The sequence below is a fragment of the Cheilinus undulatus genome, linkage group 6 (genome assembly GCF_018320785.1).
Source record: "Cheilinus undulatus linkage group 6, ASM1832078v1, whole genome shotgun sequence".
NCBI lineage: Eukaryota > Metazoa > Chordata > Actinopteri > Labriformes > Labridae > Cheilinus > Cheilinus undulatus.
The window spans coordinates 39891285-39914916 of record NC_054870.1 but is presented as its reverse complement, the minus strand read 5'-3'; the positions used below and the strand labels follow the sequence as shown (position 1 = coordinate 39914916).

The following is a 23632-nucleotide window of genomic DNA, read 5'->3' as shown; positions in this document are numbered from 1 at the left end:
CAACATGACTGTGCACCAGTGAACAAAGCAAGGTCCATAAAGACATGGATGAGAGAGTTTGGTGTGAATGAACTTGACTGGCCTGCATAGAGTCCTGACCTCAACCTGATAGAACACCTTTGGGATGAGTTAGAGCGGAGACCGAGAGCCAGGCCTTCTCGTCCAACATCAATGTGTGACCTCACAAATGGGCTTCTGGAAGAATGGTCAAAAATTCCCATAAACACACTCCTAAACTTCGTGGAAAGCCTTTCCAGAAGAGTTGAAGCTGTTATAGCTGCAAAGGGTGGACCGACGTCATATTAAACCCTATGGATTAAGAATGGGTTGTCACTTGAATTCATATGTGAGTCAAGGCAGGTGAGTGAATACTTTTGGCAATATAGTGTATTTGGAGGCTTTTGGAAGGGCTTAGACCTTACTGTTGAGACAGGGGATACCGCCCTTCACAACCAAACTCTATTTTTGCGCATTTTTATCCAGTCCTGGCCTCTTATTAGTAATTTTAGATGGATACTTCTATATATAATGCAAACTTTTAATGATTATATCTTAAGTCCCCTTGATCACAACACCCCAGGCAGTTGCCTAATTGTGTCAAATGATAAAACCGCCTATTAATACCATGTCTTTGGATCCCACTTCAAAGTTCTGCACCATATTGTGTTCAAATCTATCACTTGCAGACTTGATAAAACCACATTTTAAATCATATTTGGAACATAAAAACATATGGAAAAGCTCAAGTGGAGAGAATTCATACCCAAGCCACAGTGTGATTCTTTCTGACACAACATAGAAATATCTTTTCTTTTAACTGGCCTAAATTATGTCTGGTAAAATGTTTCTTTTGTGTATTTCTTGGCAAGTGTAAGATGATGTGTGTTGTCAAAACTCTGGTCCCAAAGTCCAAGAACACCATGAATCTCAATCCTGCATACTTTGGCTGTGTTGTTGCTTCTTTGGACAGAGGAACTTTGCAAATGTGGACTGATATACTTGAACGTACTGTATGAAAAAACTCAGCTTTTTTATGCAGTATCATCCACATTGAGATCACAGTTTAAGCTTTTCTAGAAATCATTGTAGATATTCCCTGTATTTCCCTTAAAGGAATATATAAACATTCCAACTGTGCATAAATGTTGCTTTATAACCTCTCCTTGTGATCCTCAGATGTACTTCAGATTCCAGGAAACAAGGTGGGAAAAATCCCATTTGTGAGAAGGTAACTCAGTCTGTTATTTGCTTCCTACCAACGCTCTCACTCCTCTTTCCCACGTCATTCCCTCCCTCTCTCCTGGTTTCTCTCTGTAAGACCCTCCTCTCTCCTCCTCCTCCTCTGGCCTTCCTCTCTGTCTCTCTTTCTCTCTCGCTCCCTTTCGTCTTACTGCCAGTCCTTTCTAGGCAAGCACACAGTCAACTACAACTTGTCATCTGTGGCAGAGCGTATCAGGTTTCTACAGGACCGTGAGAGTCACACACGCCCCTCACTGAATAGCTGGAAATCAGAGAGCCAGACTGTCCTTCACTGTCCAGCAAGAAAGGGTGAGTAGACTCAAAGAAAAGAGAATATATCTTTCTTTCCTTATCTGTCTTCTCACCCACAGCATTTCTTGAGTAAGGGTTTACCCTAAGGGAACCCAGACAGTTCCCAGAGTCCCTGTATGTTCAGCAAATAGCCTTGGGCATTTTTTTTTTTTTTTTTTTTGTGAAAAAGGTGGGCCATAATGTTATCTTTAAGTCCTTTAAAAAACAGTAAGGAAGGACTATTTTCTTGAATTCAAACCCTGTATTTTTCCAGAAGAGGAAGTGTTCTCTTAGTCAATGGCATTACCCTTATAAACTTGTTTGCTCAGAGTTACACCTACAATGAAAATATAGACTTGATGGTGCTTTGAAAACAGCTAATGTTTGAGTATTGTGGAAAAGAAGGGTGCTGTATCTCCTACCGAGAATAAGTCTTTACTGTCTTTTGGGTGTTTGTTCAAATATTTTATACTTTTTTTTCGATATTGCGTGTTTGAAGCAATAGAGTTTCCAATATTTTAGTGATTTGTAATATCGAAAGGTGCCTAACTTTAAAAAGCAACTGACTTTGTTTTTTTTATAAAAACACCTGAAAGCAAAAGAGAGACATTTTTGGGAAATTATAACCAAGGTTTTACCCAATAGTGGGTCCGCCTATGGCTTAATGTTTCAGAATATTTGGTACTTTCAGACTCTTGGATACCACATTTTAAAATGAAATGTGTTATTTTTTAATAATTGAAACTTTTAAAAAAACTTCAGACCATCAGTCATGATTACATCCAAAAGCTAAAGCAAACAGATGAAATAAATTACTGTCCAAATTGCACAAATGTTTTGTATACATTATGTATGTATTCATACAATTTAGACAATATTCTGGAGTTTGCCTGGAATTTTTTGTAACTAAAATCAAGAAATCAGCAAATACCAGGTGCCTAGGACTTTATTTTGTTAGCAAATAATTTTCATTACCTCTCCAGAACGTATGGCCATCCTGCCATGCATTTAATTTCTTGTTTCTGCTCTTTTGACAGTATTCATCAGCAGTGCATCATATAATTACTCTGATTCCACACCTTTTGGAATGCTTCAATTGATAATCTGTTATCATAGTAAGAGAGCTTCGTGTGTGAATACTTGTCACTGATGACATAGTGTATAGTAACAATCATCTTTGTGTGCAGGAGTACAGGATAATTCCGGCAGCAAGTGGCAGCAAGAAAATTGTAAAAAAAAAACAAAACAAAACGGCATACGAAGGCCAATTTGTACCTTAATTGGTGCATTTTACAGGAGGGAAATGTTACTAAATGTCACATGCGCAGATGGTGATTATACGTCATACTAGAGATAAAATACAGTAAAATATGGTGTGATACGATACACTTTGTGTTTCCTTTGTCTCAGACTCCAAGTGCTGCACTCATAAAGCTGCCACAACAGTAATAAATTTGGACAATAAGCAACAACAGTCCAAATGTAAACACAAAATCCACAAATAACAAAGTATCCCATTCCAATAAAGAAACACAGATCTATAAAAACAAACAACAAAGATATATTGAATTGTGTATACACATTTTTAAGTAAGTAAAAATGCTCTACAAATATACTTGGGTGGCTCTGAATGTAGCAGAGTGGCCCATCCAAGTATAGTCTATGTGTGGGAAACACTGCGTGCTTATCTATGTGAGTGAATGAATTAGTTTATATTTTATTTACATATCTGGTCATTTACATGACCCATCCAACATGTTATTCAGTTATTCAGACACAGCAACTGAAAATCAGCAAATATCCCAGAATCTGGCCAGCACCAAACAGCACAGTACAATACCAATAAATAAGTGTAAACCCCCTCCACATTTAAATATGTTGTCCTATCTATATGAAGTTTTAAAATGATAACACCTCTGACTTTTTTAAAGATAAATATTCACACAAAGTACAGAAGCTTTAATGAAATATATGGATTCACATTTTAACTCCAAAATACAGCGTGATGAAAACAGAAGGTGTGGTTGATTAAATGTTCCAAATTTGGGATATTTTCAATGCCACATTCTTAAACACAGTACAATCATTTATTTCAATGATCCATAGTATGTAAAAGTACCCAACTTAAAAAGAACAACAGCTCTTCTTTCATGATTACTACCAAAATGCAATAAGCAAAATCTCTATATATTTCAAATTGCCAGTGGCTGACATTTACTCATTATTAGAGAGCACTGATTTTCATAAAGTGCACTGATGAAGTGCAATTGCTTAACGACGGACAATGAACAGCGGATTAACCACAGAGAGAGAACTACATCACTATCAGATGATGAGCCGTCACATCTAATATCCTTAATTTAATCTAATAAATCTGAATAAATATTTTTTTTGATTGCGGTATCCATGTTGAAGGCTAGTCTCTGACTTATGATTTAGCAGAGCAGCCATAGACACAGGATGTGTCCACTGCAGTGCCTGTTTTGCCCTTTTGAAGGCAAGCTTGTATTGTTCTCAGAGGTCCCTAAAACATGCCTGTGAAGTCTGTTTCTGAAAAAACACTCTAGTATGGGATTTTTGCATGTCTAAAAACCCCTTTTTTTCAGCCCTGCTCAGAACGAGCTGTTTCTGTGTCTGTGGCTTAAATGTTAATGAGTAAAGTAGAACCTGACTGGGATTAGAACCATCAATCTCACAGATCAAAGTCAGCAGGGTAATCCACTGAGCTATCCAACATCTCAGCTACCAGCTGAGAGGAAGATCAGGAGACGAGGGCGGAACTTTCTTCCAAAAGGGGAGGGCCAAACAAACCTGGGGGAGGTGCTAACTCCCCACGTGAGGTCATGAGGGGAAAATCTGAGAATGGCTTGCTTCAGCACACTTTTTCTGAAAGGTGGAGAAAGAGAGGGGAGGATGGAATGGATTTTTCTGGTGCTTGAGGGGATTATGGACAGGCCAGGGGCACATATTTTTGTTAGAAAAGAAAAGAAGAACATTTTTTGCATAATATGTCCCCTTTAAAGAAGACGATTTTACTAGCATGGCACTTCTAGGCATAAATGGACGATCCTGAATCTAGATTTATTTAAACAATTTTTAATAACACTAGATGCTCTACAACAAACTTTCAGAAAATGTCAAAGACTGACAGATACTAGAGAGTTAGAAACAAATGAAAACAGCCTTGTATCAAAACAGGTCAGACAGATTTTACTATTAATCATATCTAAGTGTGAACCTCTGTTACTGGGACAGTCCTAGTCCTCTATTCTGATAGTGGTCTAGCATGGTTTTGCATAAATACAGGTGATACGGGTATTTGAAGCAGAAGCAGCTTTTCTCTGTGTTTACACTATGAACAAAGCACTGGAACTACAGCAAGCAAGGCTGTAGTTATTCCTCATTTGATTTTGGAAACTTCTCCTGTAACTTCCAAACGGCAAATATTCCTTTATGCTTTAAAAGTGACATGTTAGTGTGGAAGTTAAAAATACATTTTAAAGGGCACTGTTCTCCTTTCAAACAAAACAGGTGTTAGCGTAACATTTACTTCTCCATTTACAAAATGTCATCAGTTTATTTCCACTGACATTTTCCAACAAACTGTGCTGTGAATTCTGTCCCTTGTGACTCAGTCTGTGGGTTTGTTCAGTCTTGAGTATGTCATTGTTGTCTTTTTCTTTTATTTCCAGACGCATCCAGACAGTTTTCACCATGAGGTGATCAATCTGTGATCCCATTTTTTTCTGGCAAGTCATCCCCAAGTCACCTCCCCTGTAGACATGGAGTTATACAACAGCATGCGAGGGCAGCAGGGCAGCGCTTGGACATTAAGGGTAGGAGTAAGTGTGCTACTGCTCGGCCTGAGTCTGGCTCAAAGCATCCCTCCACCAGCTGCATGTGGAGCTGCTGTTTCCCCGCAGAACCTCCCTGAGTACCAGTACCAGGACACAGCAGAGGGTGACAACAGCGGCTTTCTGTCTGCTTTTGTCCAGTCTTTTCTCCACACAGTGCAGCCTAACCCTTTCCCTAAAGGTCAGTATCGATGTTATTACTCACATCTAATGCAAATGTTACCATCTTCTTCCACATAGCTTTGGTCTTCATCACTTGGGCTCACCAGATCCAATTAAACCACACTGAATATTTGGCTTTCTCATGTTCTGTTATGTAACTATTCCCCATGTTTCAGAGGTGACACACCATTTGTAAGCATACAATGAAAAAAGTAAAACATTGGTTGAACTTAAAAAAAGAAGTAATTAATCACACGAAACATTTTGAATTGAATCAATTACATTTTTTAAAATTAGGTAAATGTAAATTTTTTTAAGTTCATAGAAACTATGTTTAAAGGTTTAGCAAACCTAATTATTTTAGATTGTCCTAAACTAAAAATAAAAATTTCCCTTAATCGACCGATATAAATATTCCACTCATTTTAACTTAAAATGTTTAAGTTCATACAACCATTTTATAAAGGTTGGAGAAATGTTTTTCAATTAAGAAATAATAGTTTTTTTTATTTGAAATGTAAAGTAAAGCAAATTAAGTTTCTAATAATGCATTAAATAGAGAATACAGCACACAATCCTTTATTCATCCATCCATTTTCTATACCGTTTATCCCACTGGGAGTTGCGGGTGGTGGGGGCTTGAGCCTATCCCAGCCAATTTAGAGTCACCATTTAACCTAATGAGCATTTTTTTGGAGGTCGGAGGAGGCCAGAGTCCCCAGAGAGAACCCACATGTGCATGGGGGGAACATGCTAACTCCGCACAGAAAGGCCCAGACTGGGCACAAGTCTTGAAAGTCAACTCAACACATTTTTCCTGAAAACTCTTGCTACTTTGGCCCGATGGGAGAGCAGAAATGTAGGGGACATATTTTTCCCTTTAAGACAAGTTTATATTGGTTTAAGAGGTCCCCAAAACATGCCTGTGAAGTTTATTGCTGAATAAACAGTAATATAGGATTCTTGCAGGAAATGGATGTCACTCCCCTGATGTTTCAGGCACTTCTATCCAAAATTTAGCACCTGGCTGGGATTCAAACAATCAATCTCCCAGTCAAAAGTCAGCATGGTAACCCATTGAGCTAAACTGGAAGCAGGAAGGTCAGCACTCAAAATGTCCTTTTTAACGTTTAATCAGGCATAACAGACCACAACGGACGGGTTTCGATACGTAGGTCAAGGCTGGATGCCTGTGCTGGAGTGTAGAGGGAGAGCCACTCAAAAAGTGACAGCTGCTGTTGCATCAAGTGTTTTTTGAATCCACTCGGGACCTACGAGGTGTTGTTTCAAATGCGCATGTGCACAGCAGGCTTAATACAATAAAAAAATAAATTGATCCAATGACAGAATTTAGTTTGGTGTCCAGCTGCCAGTTTAAATAAAAAAATATAGGTTCCACCATTAAGATAATTTAGAAGATTTAGATTTAATGAACAAATCAATAATTTTAGGCTGTTATAAAACGAAAAATTACATCAATCCAACAACAGCATTGTTGTACTTTTTTCAGTGTAGGATCTGCTTTTGAACTAATGATAACCAAACAATAAGGCGGCAGGACTGGTTAATCAGTTAGTTAATTGACATTCTTGGCTTTTTCCCGGTCAATCTTTACCTCAGAAGTCCAGCTCTGATGTTTTAAGGCTGTGGTTTCCTGTTACTCAAACTTTCGTCACACCTGTGGTCTTTTGTCCGTCCCTGTGACTTGTAATTGCTCCATAAACCCTTCAGCATTTCTTATGCTACTTCCTTCTCGGTATTGATTTCAAACTGGAACAAATGGACACAGAAACACACCAAACAACCTTTGCCCAGGTCAAAATTATTGCACTTAGTGGTCACAGTATTGAATATGCTGGATACAATAGTGATGTTTAAGTAACAGGCACTTGTGACGCACAGAGAGACTTGTGTTTAACTTCATCTCCTTCCATGTCAACAGTTGTTTGAACAAGTTGGCCTCAATCGCTCAGTGATAAGGCAAATGGCCTGATTGTCTATTGTAAACTGTGGCTTCAAAAAGCCACCAAGCCTGAGGTTATAAATGTCAGTGGGTAAATAATAAATGTGTTTTTGCTTAGCGGTCAAACATGAGGACTCATTTTCTTAAAAAATTGATAGCTACTCAGACAAAATAAGCTGCCTTGGTGAAAAGTGCATGCCAACTAAAACGGCCTGCACTGAAATGCATCTGACTGTTGAATTCATGTCATTTCATGACTGATTACTGACTAATGATGAATGGACGCTCTTAGCAGACATTCATGAATGCACTTAATTTTCTTATTTACCCCATGAAAACAAGCAGGTTGTTTTCTTAAGATCTCCACCTATTTATCGCATTATCTGGAGATAACTTGTGTCCATGTTAAAATAAATGTTTTGTTTTTTCTTGAGATCATGACTTATTTATACTGATATCTTGAGATTAGAGTGCTGGTTTTCCCATTCTAACAGATTAGTTTGTCTCAGACATAACAAAGCTTGATTTGCACAAGACCAAGACAAGACCAAGACTTTTGAGAATCGAGACCGAGTCAAGACTGAGACCGAGACAAGACCAAGACCCTAAAAAGTTTTTTAAAAAAACATGACAAGGTTGAACAGTTCAAGAGCATTCTCTCTTTAAATTTAGTTTTCTTTTTAATAAATTTGACAGATAAAAACAAGGTGTCTCTCTCTTTTAAAGCACAACATGCAAAAATCTCAAATCTTAACAAATTTATTTAACTAACTTGTAACAAATAAATCCTTGTATGTATTTAAAAGCCACTGATAAATCCTGAATATTTAAAAAATCTGAAAATTAGATGTTTATGAATGGGGCCTAAGTGTTAAGAGGTATTTCTGACTAGAAATAACATGGACCGATGTCTGGGTTTTTGCAGGTGTAGCTATTTGTTGTTATAGCAAGTGCTTCTCCTTATTTTACATTAATGAAGTCGAAGAATAGCAGATCAATGCTGGTTTCGATTGGTCTTGATGGACAATCCCTGGTCCAGCCAATCCAAGACCGAGACGAGACCAGGTAAAAAAGCTCTTGAGTCTGAGACAAGACCAAAACATTCAAAATAGACCGTTTCTGAGTACTATAACACTTCTGGTCAGTTCTACTGATTAATGAGAGATAACTGAGATGGAATATGAGTAAACAGGTCTGTATAATATATTTAGGTTTGAGATGCACTGATTTGAATATTAGGGCCGATTTGGGTACAGATGGTTAAGCCACCAATTTACTAGATGCTGATGTTTTTCATTACTCTTTTTGGTGTAACATTCCCACTGTACCAGAATTTTATCTCAGGTTTGACCCTGAAAACAGATAAGAGTTTGTCCAACAGGTGACTTCTTCTGCTTAAGAAAAGAGCTCTCCAAATCAGCACTAAGGTGTTTTAGATGCCAGCATTGGCATGACTGATGTTCTTCAGCTTGGCTGACATCGGCCAGTACTGATGTTAAACCTATGCACTGGTGCAACTTTAATTTTGGGGGATCTGAAGACACTGTCTTAATTACATACAAATATTGGTAATGGTTTGGCAATTAAATATTTGTCAAACTTTGCAGGTTTTCATACTTTTCTATACTTTGTGTTTTGAAACAATATAATCCCAGTAGTTTTCATAATCCACTGTACTGAAAAGTACCAAAGCTTAAAAAACTACCAGTCTTCAGTCATTTAGTTCAAACCTTTAGTTATTCTCTTAAATGCTGGAAATCAAAGTCCCTAACCCTGCAAAAGAGGAAAGACTTCCAACGTAGTTTTTTTAACTTAAAAAAGTTAGCATTTAGGCTAAATTTTGAGTTGACTGAACATGAAATGATAAGTTGAAATAACTCAACAGGAAAACCTTCCCTAGTCCAGGTTCCTACCCAAACCCAGTACTGAACTGAATTATTACTAAAAAACGGGACCAACAGTAACCACCATGATATGTAGTCACTTTGTTTGACTTCATCATTCTTTTCTGTTTATGGTGAGTCATAAATCTTTAAGACGATATATCCCTCATCTTGAATTCTTAATTTCAATTGACTTACTTTAGTAAGTTTGAAAACTTGCAGTTTTAAACTGTAGTATGAATTTAAACAGAGCTGACTAACATAACATGTTAATGTAATTATGACATAAGTAAAAGAAGTGACTACATAGCACAGTGGTAACTGCTAGTGCTCTACTCCTAGTTCTCTGGTTCAGTTCCTGCCTACGACAGTGATGAAGTTAGCTGGACAGGGGAAGCTTTTCATTTTTATTTATTTGTTTTCATGTCTTCAAATAAAATGCATTTACACATTTTTCATGTACATGTTCAAATAATATAAAGACCCATCTCAACTGTGCTAGAGTTTGCCAAAAGGCAAGTTTCCACCTTTAGTCCCTGGCCAGAAATTAGAATATGTTGCAAGTATCCTAGTTTAGCTGATACCAATATCAATGGGGATAGAGTGTTTGTGTTGATGTGCAGTATTTGGTCTCTGCCAAACACAGAATCTTGTCTGATGGCCAAAAAGCCACATTTTGGTCTCATGAGACCAAAGAACTTTCTTCCACTGGACCATGGAGTCTCCCACATGCCTTTTGGCGAACTCTAGTCAAGATTTAGAGATTTTTCTTCAACTGTGGCTTTCTCTGTACCACTCTCCCATAAAGCTTTGACTGGTGGAGAACTCTGCAATGGATATTGTAAGCAGAGTCTCTCCCATCACATCTGCTGAAGCTTGTAACCCCTTCAGAGGTGTCTAGGTGGTCTCTCTCACTAGTCTCCTTCTTGTATAAGGTCTCAGTTTGTGAGGACAGCCTGATCCAGGCAGATTTACACACGTGCCATATTCCTTCCATTTTTTGATGATGGATTAAACTGACTCTGGGGAATGTTCAGTGCCTTTAATTTTTTTTGTATCCATCCCCTGACTTATACTTTTATTTTGCATTTTCTATGATTGGCTTGGAGTGTTCTTTTGTCTTTATGGTGTAATGGTAGCCAGGAATACAGTGAACCAGTGACTAGACCAGACACAGGTGTCTTAATATGACAATCACTTGAGACATATCAACAGGGGATCTAGACTATTAGCACCAATTAGCTTGACCTCTGCTGAATTAGGTCAGTCACTTTATAGGGAGTGAATGTTTATGCAGTCACTTATTTTACTTTGCATATTTTGTTTAATTGACGTTACTAGGTAGCAATCTGTTTTCACTATGACATTAAAGAGGTGTTTTTGAAGCATTTTTTTGTCAACAAAAGCCAAATTATGTTGACCACGATTGATTAATAAAATCAATGGAAGGGGAAACATCTCAAGGAGGTGAGTACTTTTTATAGGCGCTGTATAAATGTAGTTCAAACTTAAATGTTTGGACCTTAAACACTTCAAATTTAAGGAATTAGATGAACAAATGGGAAGACTCCAGCTGATGCAGGTCTGTTGATCCAACCCTAAACTCCAATGAAATAACTTGTGCACACAGCCGATACTTAGAGCCATAAATATCAGCAAAAACTTTCATATCTGCATATATAATATTCAACTTTTTAAGCTTAAAATAGGTAATTATAGCTTATATAAGTTATATACAGTATTTATTATGCCTCTCCTCTAGAGAGGGCCAACCCATCTTCTCATACAGGACACGATCTGTGCTGTATCTGTCACCAGTTATAAATCTGAGGGCTGAGTGATAGACAGTGTCCGGAGGCTGTCATGCTGAAGCTGCAGCGTGTCTATAAATTACATCCCTATAATCTATGAGTGGTGAAAACACAAAGCTTCAACAACTCTCTTCTATTTTCAACCAGAAACTGTGCTTGGATAGAGAGGAGACTATCTAAATCGGATAAAAACACTTGTAATATATGGTGACAAAATGTTGCCAAGTTGTGTGAAATTGAGATGATGCAGGAGTTTGGTAGCACTTTGGGGGAGCTACAAACAAAAACTTAAACAGAAGCAGGTTTCTAGGATTGCTAATTTGGTGCCATGATGTAAGATCAGGTGTCAGTGCTCTTCTTTTTCTAGTTTTGCGTTAAATTCTGGTATCATATCAACCCTAATCAACAGGTTAAGACCTATAGTGATGAGTTTTACATACATTTTCAAGGACAGAATACCAGATTACAATCTGATGTTACAGAGAAAAACAGATTGTTGATAAAGTGATACAAAAACCTCATGAAAAGAGAACCTCAACGTGTGCTCTCAGTTACCTGTGTCTGTGTTTTTGGAACAATATCTGCAACAGCATGGTCCAGTTGGGGCCATAAAGGCTTTGTATTGTGTGCTTTTGTGTGCATAAAAATCTAATCGCACCCTGAAAGCTGTCCTGGTTTCCTGGTAACCACATGATGGAGGTGTCACGTTCCCAGTTGTACAAAGACAAAGATCAGAATGTTTGTATGGAGCAGAGGACACTTTATCCATACAGCTGGGCTTTTTTTTTTCTTTGCGTGGATAACTAGAACAGGGACCAACAATGCAGAGTAGTAATTAACTACTCCAAGCCTCTTTTAGCTGCTTTCTATGTATTGTTCAAATAAAAAGCCACATTTCTCTCACATTTTTCCAGATCTTGTCCTAAACGTCATCCAGGATATGAACCAAGTGCTGTCAAATGAGAACCTTGTCAGAGAAGTAAGTGATTTTTTTCATGTTTTTCACATGTTGCAGCATGTTAGTATATGAAGTCTAACATGTGTGTGTGTGGGGGATAACAGACACACCCTCTTCAAAGCCCCTAAAGCTGGTAATGTGAGAGTGTTTAACATAAGAGCAGCCTTGTGTGTATAGATCTAAGTCAGCTGGAGTTACTCTCTGATTGTGGACTGTCACCACAGTAAAGTAAAACTACAGTTTAGTGTTGTCTCACTGTGATTGACGTCACAGCAGACCACAAAGACCTGCCACTGTGCTGCAGTTCCTGGCTTGGAAATTGATATTTTAGCTGTAGTACATGTCATTCGTCTGTTTATCTTTGTGTGTTTTTGGCCTAGGTCTTGGTCTATGAAGTGGGATTCCTGGTTTGTGCAGCCATCGGTGTTCTCTACATCGTTCTCATGCCCATCATCGGCTTCTTCCTGGCGTGCTGCCGCTGCTGCGGAAACTGTGGCGGGAAGATGTACCAGAAGCAGACGTCCTCCATGGACTGTCGCAGGAGAACTCTCTACTGGAGCGCTTTCATCACCACAGCCATTATCTTGTGAGCGTTTGTGTGTTTTTTCACAGCATAATGATGTGTTATCTTAAATTAGCATCCCAAAAAAGACAGCTTGAATGTGCACGCCTCACTGCCTGTCAGCTTCTCCCTCAGATTATGCTCAAGACTAAATTTTAATCTTGTGTTTGTGTGTTTTTTTGTTTGTGTGTGTTAGTGCTGGGAATATATGCATGTTCAGAAGTAATGAAGCCCTCAAAGTGACTGTGGACCAGACTTCAGAGGAACTCAGCAAAACTTTGGATAACGTCAACACCTTCCTCACATCTGTGCCTCAGGTGAGAGAGAACTTTCTGCCTGCTGAAGTTCATCCCATAGATATATAAATAAAGGAATACAATACTTAATTCATTATACTTATATGACAACACCGTGTTTATTTAAATGTAGGATGTATTGTATTGTGCTGGTATTTTACCTCTCATTTAAAGGCACTACATGTAAATACTGCCTCTAGGGGGCTTTCAGTCAAAACAATAACAAAAGATGATGAGTAGGGATGTGCTGCTGAGCTCATTCCATCTCTGAATTGAGGACTCTGTTAAATAAAACTCCACCCCATACTTTGATGTGACTTTCACATCATGAGGGAGAAAATTTCAGGGTGGGTAAAGGTGGGACACAAATGCAGACCCAGGTTTCTTAAAGTTAACCCCAAAGGGATAACCACTAGAATCGCGAACGATTATTGGAAGAGGGAAACGAACTGAAACAAAATGGGAGAATCCCAAACCAAAAGTGCCCATTTTGAATCACACTGAGAAAAAAATGAGGAACTAAACCACAGCTGCCTAGCAGCTGATAAGAAACTAAACTTCCTGCCACCCAGCTGGTGTTATGAGAAAACTATAAGACTAGACAAAGAAATCCAGCAACAACCTTGAAATATTTGAATCAGGGAAAACACAAGAAGGCTCAAGAAGTGCTTTGGTTCACTAACATTCATGGAAACAAAGGAAATTTGGAGAGAAGCTCTCACTACCTCTGATGGTGAGATAATGAGCCAGCACAGAGCAGAGGAGCTGAAGAGTATAAGTAAGCTTCCCACACCTGGTCACAATCAAGGCCAATCAGCCACACACACCTGACTCTGCACTGAGTTGATTCTCTCACCTGCCTCTGTGAGCAGTGAGAGTGAGAACCCTCACAGAAAAGCTGTTAAAAGGGGCCTTCTTTTGCACCGAGACTCGTAAAGCATTCTGGTTTTGCTCACAGTGTTAACAAGGGAGACCGCTTTTAACAGCCTGTGACATAAATGTAACTCAGCTTAGGCCAGAGAAGCAACACAGCAATCTATGCTTTAGTATTTATTCATTTATTTAACATTTATTTAAACCTCACTGATATTTAAATTCTCTATTCCAAGAGTGTCTCAGGTCCAGCCAAGACAGGTGGCAGCAGATTCAAACAATGAGACATAAAACTTAATACAAGTTACACAGTTAAGATGCATTAAGAGAAGCCAATTTAACCTTGATTATAAATATATCAGGCAAAGCATCTGCAGCCAAATGTGACTGGCTCCAAGTCTTGTAACTTCCTCTTTAAAACATCCAACAAGACAAGATCATTAAGCTGCCTGAGTTCAGTTCTGACCTTTGGAACAGACAGTAAGAAAAGATTGGATTAAGGAAGGGATGAAGATTATAAAACCCTGTCCTCTCTAATCTGCTGTTACTACTGTGTAGTATCTAACTACTATTCCTACTAGTTGACTGCTTTCTTATTATTTCACTGAGTATATAAAAAAAAAACTATGTACTGGATTAATGTGTGGTCCTCCATACGGTTGGTCCAGGTTCAAGTCTGACCTGTGGCTCCTTTCCTGCATGTCATTCTTTACTCTTTTTCTTACTTCCTTCTTTATCCATGGTTTACATTACCCTCTGAACCTTTCTGGATCGCTGACAATCAAAAATGGTAGTGCATGTGTTGTTCACAGTATCTCAGGAACCATCAGGTGGATCTCTGTGGAATAAATTGTGATCAAAAATATACCTTTTTGCCAATCTGTAGACCACTCCTGGCATTTATATCCCTTCAGAAAAATTTTTAATCCTGCCACAAAGTACTGTGTTTATTCAGAGTTCTGATACTACAAGTCTGCATCACTAAATTAACGAAAATATGACAATTAATTGCATGAAAAACTTAGCAGTGTTGCATCAGTCCTCCATTTGACACTGGAAGTAAACGACAACAAATCCCTGTTGGCCTGTTGACCAATCATGGTTCTCCAATTGAAGGATAAGAAGGATAAGACAAACACATCCTCTATGGCCCAAATAATGAAAAGAAAATGTTTGCTTTCCTACAATGGGATTCATGTACATTTTACACACTGGAATTTCAAAAAATTTGAATGATAGTGATAAATTCTGCTATAAGCTTGTTAGAAAGTATTTTTTTCTCCTGATAGACAACGCTTGTAGGAACTAAATGCAGATGTGTAGAGGTGTTTTCATTACTGATCTGTAACCAAGAGTTAAAGAAAAGAAAGCCTAAATGTAAAACAAAATGCTATTACATTAATGCAAAATTTGCATATATAAGGTCAGGTACTCAATATGGCAGCACTTTTCAATATGGATTGGCAGAGATGGGAGCCACTTGAGACCAAACAATACAGTAATATTACAATGTTTTAGTACTGATGTAATGTTACTTTAAATCTTTTAATCATTTTGCACCGTGGGATGTATTGTAGTGTTGTGGTTTAATTACTTTTATCACAATACAAATAATAAACTCCAAGAAAAACTGTGTCACTTATATGAAAAGATGACGTTTTTGTAAGACAAACAAAATAAATGATGGAGTGTTTTTTAAACTATAGGTTAATAGTTGATGTCTGATACAGTATGTTTATCCACTAGAACTTTGATTTTTTGATTTTTTTCCTCTAACAATTCAAATTGAATCTTTGTTTTTTATCACTGCTTTAGGGCAGTGATACTCAACCTGTGGCTCTTTTGTGACCAGTTGTTGTTCTTTTAAGACCTACTTTAAAATAAATAATCCCTCTAAACAAATTTAAGAAAGGAAATCACTGTCATCAGAAGTGATTTATTGCAAGCCACATCAATACATTTGTTACCCACACATGGACCATAAGCTTTAGTTATCAAATTAACTGCCAACCTTTATGCTTTTATCTGTTTAACATTGCCATTGGGCGCATGCATGTGAGAGTGGAAACATGCAAGAGAGAAAGACAGAGCATAAGTTAATAAAGTGTGCTGTCTCCTGTTCAAACTGAAGCTTCTCATGCCCTTGTCTGAATAATTTTCTTAAGCTGCTTCCTTCAGATGCTCTTACACACTCTTCTTTTATGATGATCTTTGTGATACAAGTCATCATCAATGAACCTCCATACACGGATCACCTGTTGTGATAACAGAATATCAAGTGAAACATTTCTAAATGTGGGTATCTTATTTGATCTTTAATGTACTACTGGTAATTTTGTCAAAAGAGGAGAAATAAAATGAGGCAATGTGAAACCAGGCAATGAGTGTGGGAGAGCTGCAGGTGTATGCGCAGGGGTTTTAGTAATTTGGGGGCCTTGTGCAAAAAGCAATTTTGAGGCCCTTCCTTTAGCTGAAAGCAAGAACAGTGAGTTAAAAAAATTCAAAGTTTCTCTTTTTTGGTTAATAAAGCAATAAAACTACATTCATACCCATACTACATACCCAGTTCTGAAGTATAAATATGAAAAGAGCCATTAGTACTTCATCAGCTATATTCTGATTTTTGAATATTTTTCTTTGTGTGATGTACTGCAAATTTAGTTATCAAATTCATCTTTCATACTGCAGATAACATGTTCAAGGAAAAGCCTTGTCCAAGTGTCTTATATCTTGAAGTCAAGTTTAAGTCTGTTGTCACACTGAAACGAAATAATGGTATAACAATTTGTACTAAACATAGATGAATCTATATTTAAACGCCATTAAATATTGCTATCAATACTATGCTGCACCTAATGAAACCTTAAGGTGATTATTTTGTTTTCAGCATCATTATTGAACAGTGTCAGTGTTAAAACCACAAATATAAATGTCCACTAAAGATTATCATATCAGTCCTGTTCCACTGTGGTAAGTGTGACGTGACTCGACAGTTTCTGCGTGAGATTCAAACTGACTTTCTTGTCAGTCTTCTGATTGATGACCAGCTCTGTGCCCTGCAGTGTCAATACTCTTATCTTAAGATACAACAGTGTGGGAAAAGGTTGCAGGGAATAACGGTTGTCTTCTGTTTGTTTCTATTCATGTTGGATTAGCAGCTGTAATCAGCCCTTGACAAACTGTGTGCTGTATTTAAATCCGTATCTTATGAGCACACTCTGAAATGTCTGTGTTTCTTTGTCTCTCTCCAGGAAGTGAGCCATGTGCTGAATGAAAGCTACAAAACCATAGAGGAGGTTACCAGGAACCTAGACAGTAAGAACAGGACCTTATTATGTAAAAAAGAGGAACCACTTCAGTTCTCCATTACTGAGGCGGGGCAATGTCTGGTTTTAAAACATCTTTAACCCTTTCACACCTTTTCAATCCTTAGTTTTGACATTTTCTGCAGTCCTGGTATTTAATTTTTGATATCTTTTTGATGTCCTTTGATGCTTTTAGTGTTATAATTTTTCTGTTTTCAACCATGTAAATAACTTTGAATGGCTCTGAATATGAATAGTGCTATATAAATAAACTTGCTTTTATTTTCTTTGCCTTTTTATCTGTATGACTCAGCTATTGGACCTCAGCTGGGAAAAGAGATCCAGGAGCAGTTCAGAGGAACTCTGGAGCCTGCGCTGAACTCAGTGAGACTTCTGAACGATGGTATGAAACACCTGCATGCTCTGTCCTGTGTCTGTCTGAACTTGTGAGCGCTTGTTTGCATATTTGACAGCAGATCTGTGATCATGTAGGTGGAGAGCTAGTCATAAAGAAACAGAGAAGTTGGAGTTTAACTTATTCCTCTTGCTGACAGTAAATTTTGACATGTTTGTGTGACCAGGAATTACAAAAAAGAAACAAAAAAGAAACAGTGACACAAAAGTACATGAATAATTATACCAGCGATCATATCACAGCACAGGCAGGTTAAGGTGGCTCCAAACCAGTCAAAGGAGGGGATACTGATGTGATCTTTTTTATTCCATCTTTTTTTTTAGTATCAAGACATGTTTACCTGGTTACATCAAAATTAACATGTTTTATACACACAAAATATTGTACAAAAACTTATTGGATTTCTTCATTTTGAGAACAAATTCAGAAGTTCAGTAAGTTTCTTTGTGCAATATATAAAAAGACAATAATATTCATCTACTCGGGTACACATGTCTTAATATGCCACTGCAGCATCTCCCTGTTGCCCTGTGAGTTAAAATAGGTCCATCATTGCTCCTTAATGTTTCATTTCACTTTAAAAAAACCTCAATGACAGGTCAATGGACAAGTCAAAAGTCATCTGCACCTTGTGTTATCAAACATTTGCCCTTACACTGTTCCCTTATTTCCTTTAAGATCCATAACAAGTTCCTATTTTTCCAGATTCAAATTCATGGCAAATCAAAGCTGGTCTGTATGCAAACGGGAAGTCAATTACCCTTAGTTAAAGATGACAGAAAATCCAAAATAACACCAAAATGTTTATTAGTGAAAATACAAGTGTTAACATCTGCGTCTGTCAGCCAACTTTTGGGCCTCAATTAAAATGAACATTTAGAATATCATAAACAAGGAGTCCAGAATAATAAAATAGCCCAGAAATAGAGTTTTGTAGTTCAAATTATTCCAAAATATTACTTGGGAATGAGCCTTGGACCCCCTAATAAGATGAAGCACCACAAAAAGTCCCACCATGTCTTCATATCAAGTTAAATAAAGCAGGTCATTGTCCATCATATCCCAATCCGTAAAATAGAGGATTACTGTGATTAAACGGCATAAAATAAATTTTAGAATAAAGATTTTGGCAGGAAAACTGAAAACACATTTTTAGAGAGCATATCTTGTTTATTTCAATAAGTCACCTTACTTTAAGACATGTTAGACTACAGACATAAGTTATATTGTCACTCATAAAAGCGATGATGTGCATTTACCGCTTGTTCTCATTTGGGTTTGTCCTGTAGTTACTGTGAGTTCCAGATGTTTTCCTTCACTAGCTATGATTGCTTTAAGCAAAACGTAGAAGGGCCTCAAATTGCTCTTTGCCCGGGGACTCCAAATGATCGAAACTGCCCCTGGTTCCTCCTTAAGATAGTTTTGAAAATCACCAAGCTTTTCTCCTGTGATGTAAGCTTGATCATTTGCCTTGTGGATCAGCAAGTTTCAGTGGAGGTCTTTTGCAGTCTACTACATGGGAGTGTGAAATGTAGCAACTATTACAGATTTTCCTAGTCTTGGTCATGAGGTGAAAATACCTTTGAGTTTTAGTCTAGTTTTTTTCCATTTATAGTTTTAGTTTAAGTTTCAGTGGATGAAAACTCTAAATACTTAGTCCAGTTTTAGTTTTAAAAAAACATTACATTTTAGTAATTACTTTTATATTTTTTCCCTTTACAAACTCATTCAGTAATCCTATTTGTACAATAAATGTAATCCTGGAACACTCAAATTAATGCCATATTAACAACTTGAGTTCTTTTACTTCCAAATGATAAAAATTCTGCTTTAATTAATGCCTTCAACTAGTTCTGAGTACCTTCACATGTTACCTTTGGCATAAAATGAAACACAGAAGGGCCACAGATTTCACCAATCAAACAGCTTTTATGCATCTTTATGAAGAAAAGCCTTAGCTTTATAGGCTGTTGAAATTCTAATCCTATCCAGACTGGGGTCACATTTCAGTCTCACCTTATCATGATCATGATGTCAAAATATATATTTCATCAGAGTTTAAGTTGTCATCATGGAAAAAAAATTGAATTTTTGTTGATGGAATCAGCATTGCTAGGTAGTTAATATGTAGTTCCAAACCAAGCCCAGCACTTAGGGCTTATTGTGTAAAAGGAAGGTGATCACATTATCTAACATGCTGGAGTTAAATATCCCATCTAGGTTTTCTATAATTAAAAAAAAACAGGAACACTCACTGAGACTGTAAAACTCCTTTTCGCAAACGACGACAGCTGACAATCAGTGAGCAGCCCTACCAAAAAGATTAACATCAAACAGAACTATCAGTCAAAATGTCTACAATCAGACTTGCTTGCCTTCATGTCATTTAACCCATTGAAGCCTGGAAACACAAATTATAGCCAGAAAATTTCTAATTTTTTGGAACTGAAATGTTTATTTAACTTTCCACTGAAATCCAAAGAATCCAAATTTCCATAAAATTTAACATATATATTTTGTATCTTATTTGATACATTATGTGTTTTTGGTAACTGATAATCCACTTCGGGCATTTTTTACTATTTATCAGATTGTATTCAGAAGTCTTTTTTAGTAATTTATTGACCATATTGATTAGGTAGAGGTATCATAAAAGTATGTATCAAATATGATACAACAGGCTTGATGGGGTTTTAAAATCCCTAGTTTGTGTCAGGCCAGGTTATTTTGTCATGTTGTAATTTCTTTCTCAAAAAGGAAGTAAGAACTTTGACACCTTTCTCCCCTCTGTAGTTCAGACATTTATTGCGGACATGCCCTTATTTAGGTTTAACTGAATTTCGGTATATATGCCTAAAAATAGCAACAATAAATAATAATTAAGCTCACTGTCATTGTTTTTAAAGATGTACTGCTCAGCTTTCATACTTCCAGTTGTAAAATCAAACAATTCTGCAATACATAGTTACAAAGGAATAACTTGTACAAAAGTGTTAATCATTTGTGAGTTTGTATTGAGTCAAGTTGTTTTCAGCAAAAAGAATTTCTTTGGTCGTCAAAGATGACGAATTTAGCTCTGATGCATCATTTAGTCACATATTTCTTAACACTTTACTCAACTGACCCACAGCAAAGCCCCACCTCTGAGCTCCCTTGGACAAACAATCGTCATGCTGCCCAAGATCACATTAAGGGCTCTCAGTTGGGTAGGCTTTAAATGTGACCTTTTGCTAAAGTTGGGACTGATGTCCACTGGTTAAAGGGGAAAATTATGAGCTTAAAAGATGATTTGAAGTGCTTGAGTTAAAAAGAGGGAGTTGGACAAAACTTGAGTCGCCATTAAATAACTAGAGGTAACATTATGTTGCAAAGTTTGCTGCAAGATGATTCTATACATGATGCCACTGACAAAATATGAGGTTATAAACAGTGCATTCAGAGAATATTCAGACCCCTTTCCTTTTTTTTTAGTTTTCCTATGTTGCAGCTTGATGCTACAGTTGAAAAAAAATATTCTCCTTAATGTAGACTCAGCCTCTTCGCTTCAGTGGAGTTTTTGCGGACTCAGAGTGGGCTTTCATGCATTTTGCGCTGAGAAGAGACTCCTGTCTAGCCACTCAGCCATAAAGCCCAGATCGGTGGAGGGCTGCACTTCTCTTATTAAAGCCCCTCTCCCATGATTGCTTAGTTTGGCAGGGCGACCAGCTCTTGGAAGAGTCCCGGTCATACCAAACTTCTGCCATATGAGAATTATGGAGGCCACTGTGCCCTTGGGGACCTTCAGTGCTGCAGAACTTTTTTGTAGCCTTCCTCAGATCTTTGCCTTGCAACAATACTGTCTCTGAGCTGTCTCTGAGGTGTCTGCCTAAGATGCAGTCAATTTGCAAAGGGTCTGAATACTTATGCCAATGTGATATCTCACTTTTAATTTTTGATAAATTTGCAAAAAATTCTAAAATTCTGTTTTCACTTTGTCATGATGGGGTACTGAGTATAGATTAATGGGAATAGCCTGTAGCATCATGCTACATTTCTGATGCCTTCTATGGAGCTTGATGTCCAATGCATTGTGGAGCTGTGACATGTAATTGGCTTGTGGCCTTGGAGAGCAGCTGTTAGCAATAGGTCAGTTACAACAATCAGGTTAAATGATGTAATCTGGAAAGTTTAGTTCTGTAGAGCTGCTGGGTGGTACATTATAATTATTCTTCCAGTGTAGTCAGGAATCTTTTGTCTCATTTTTTATAAATAGCTTTTGGATTCAAAGCCTGGTCGCGTTAAATTAAAGGTTACCTATGATTGTCTTAACATAATGATATTGTTCAAACTTTGTCCTGTGCTGACTCATACCTGTGTGTTTTTGTTTGTGTGAGCAGATACCGAAGACTCCAGCATTCAACTGAACAAGCTGAACTCATCCCTGGCTGAGCTGCAGTCCAACGTGGATCGCCTCCAGGCCAATGTCACTGCTGTTAGAGATCGCATCAATCAAACTTTATCCAATCCAAACTGCAATGGCTGTAAAAACCTGCTGCCTGAGCTGCAGAAACTTGATACACTGGACACCACCATCAATGTAAGAGCAAGTGACCATGCGTAAGTTTTCATGCGTTTTCCGCCTAAATGGATGCAGTCAATCTAACATAGGCAAATTAACTTAGTTTAGTGCAATCATCCCCTCCTGCTGCTCAGGTGTTTATGCAAAACGAGAGTGAGGTATTGACTGCTCAGGGTGCACTCTTGCATAAGTACAGACCAGGATTTTTCCCTTTTTTTCTGGGTGTGGAGCTTCAGAAAGAATCATTAATGCAATCAAAGCAGGCTGATGCAATCTGACGCAGGCTGAGACAGATTGACACAGGACAATAGCTCCTCATTTTTGGCTTTATCTGGACAGATGATTTGTCCTCCGCCCATCTGTTCTTCTCTATTCCTCCTACGCTTCTCTGACTCTGACACATCCATACTCTCCCCCTCCTCCCCTCTTCCCTTATTTTTTCTCATCACATTTTAAATTGAGGAACTAAATATAAAATCTGCATTAACAAAGGAGAGATAACAGGCTAATTTAATCATGGCCTCGGCATGAATCAAAACTTCTAAGTGCTTGTTTTGCTGAAATCTGGTGCCCCCTCCTGTTCTCTAAGAGTATAACATGAGATTACATGTGATCCCTAGTCACAATGTTTGCACGTGCATGTCTCTGCTTTTTCTCCACAGATTCCCAACGTGAATGAGCTGCAGTCGGCAGTAGATGAAGTCATGAAAATTAACCTCGCATCCAAAATCCAGGAGGTTCGTGATACCCAACAAAAACAAGCAGACTTGATAAAATAATGCCTGCTTTGTCACTGAATCTCAGTAAAGAGAGAGATAGAGTAAAGACCGTGAAGAAGTTTTAACCAAAGATAATAAATCAACAAACAAAGCATCAATTTGTAGTCAGTTATCAAATCATTTGAGGCAATGTTAATCAGAGAAAAACTTGTGGCCAAATCCAAAGAGGATACTTTTTTTGATAGATAAGACACAGGTCAAAAGTTAACAAACACTTTATCTAAGAACTTTTTCATTATAAAACGTTGATTTTCTCTTCTTTTCAGGTGGAGGATTATTTTAACAGCATACCTCAGAGAGTGACAAATGACACCAAGGATGTGGTTCAAAGTGAGTGAGCACATTATACACATTATATTAAAACAACTTATCTTTCGGTTTATTCCGTTTGTTTCCATTACATACATTTCCGTTTTAGTCCACTCATTGAGCTGGATAAGACGAGTTAATTCAAAAATATGTGTGAGCTTCTCTGTGTGTTTTTTAGGTAGCAAGACACTTCTGGATGACATTAAAGCACAGCTCTCACAGATTACCAATGACATCCCTCTCTCTACTCTGGATGACATTTCTGGAACTCTAGACGGAGTGCAGAGAGACTTTGACAAGCTCACCCCACAAGTCGTGGAAGGGGAGCGAATAAGGTGAGAGGAGCGGACCACTAACTGCATATAAAGATGTAT

General features: G+C 37.7%; 1 protein-coding gene across 1 annotated transcript in view; it reads left to right on the top strand.

Annotated features, from left to right (window-relative positions):
* The first annotated feature begins 1382 nt into the window (after positions 1–1382).
* prom2 (prominin 2) overlaps positions 1383–23632 on the top strand; it is a 34676-nt gene continuing 12426 nt past the window's right edge. Inside the window, exons 1-11 of the mRNA XM_041789918.1 lie at positions 1383–1548; positions 5223–5565; positions 12118–12182; positions 12542–12747; positions 12920–13040; positions 17144–17207; positions 17511–17600; positions 21989–22188; positions 22833–22907; positions 23216–23279; positions 23437–23593. Of these exons, the coding sequence (XP_041645852.1) occupies positions 5313–5565; positions 12118–12182; positions 12542–12747; positions 12920–13040; positions 17144–17207; positions 17511–17600; positions 21989–22188; positions 22833–22907; positions 23216–23279; positions 23437–23593 (1295 nt within the window). The 5' untranslated portion in view covers positions 1383–1548; positions 5223–5312. The remainder of the gene's footprint in view (positions 1549–5222; positions 5566–12117; positions 12183–12541; positions 12748–12919; positions 13041–17143; positions 17208–17510; positions 17601–21988; positions 22189–22832; positions 22908–23215; positions 23280–23436; positions 23594–23632) is intronic.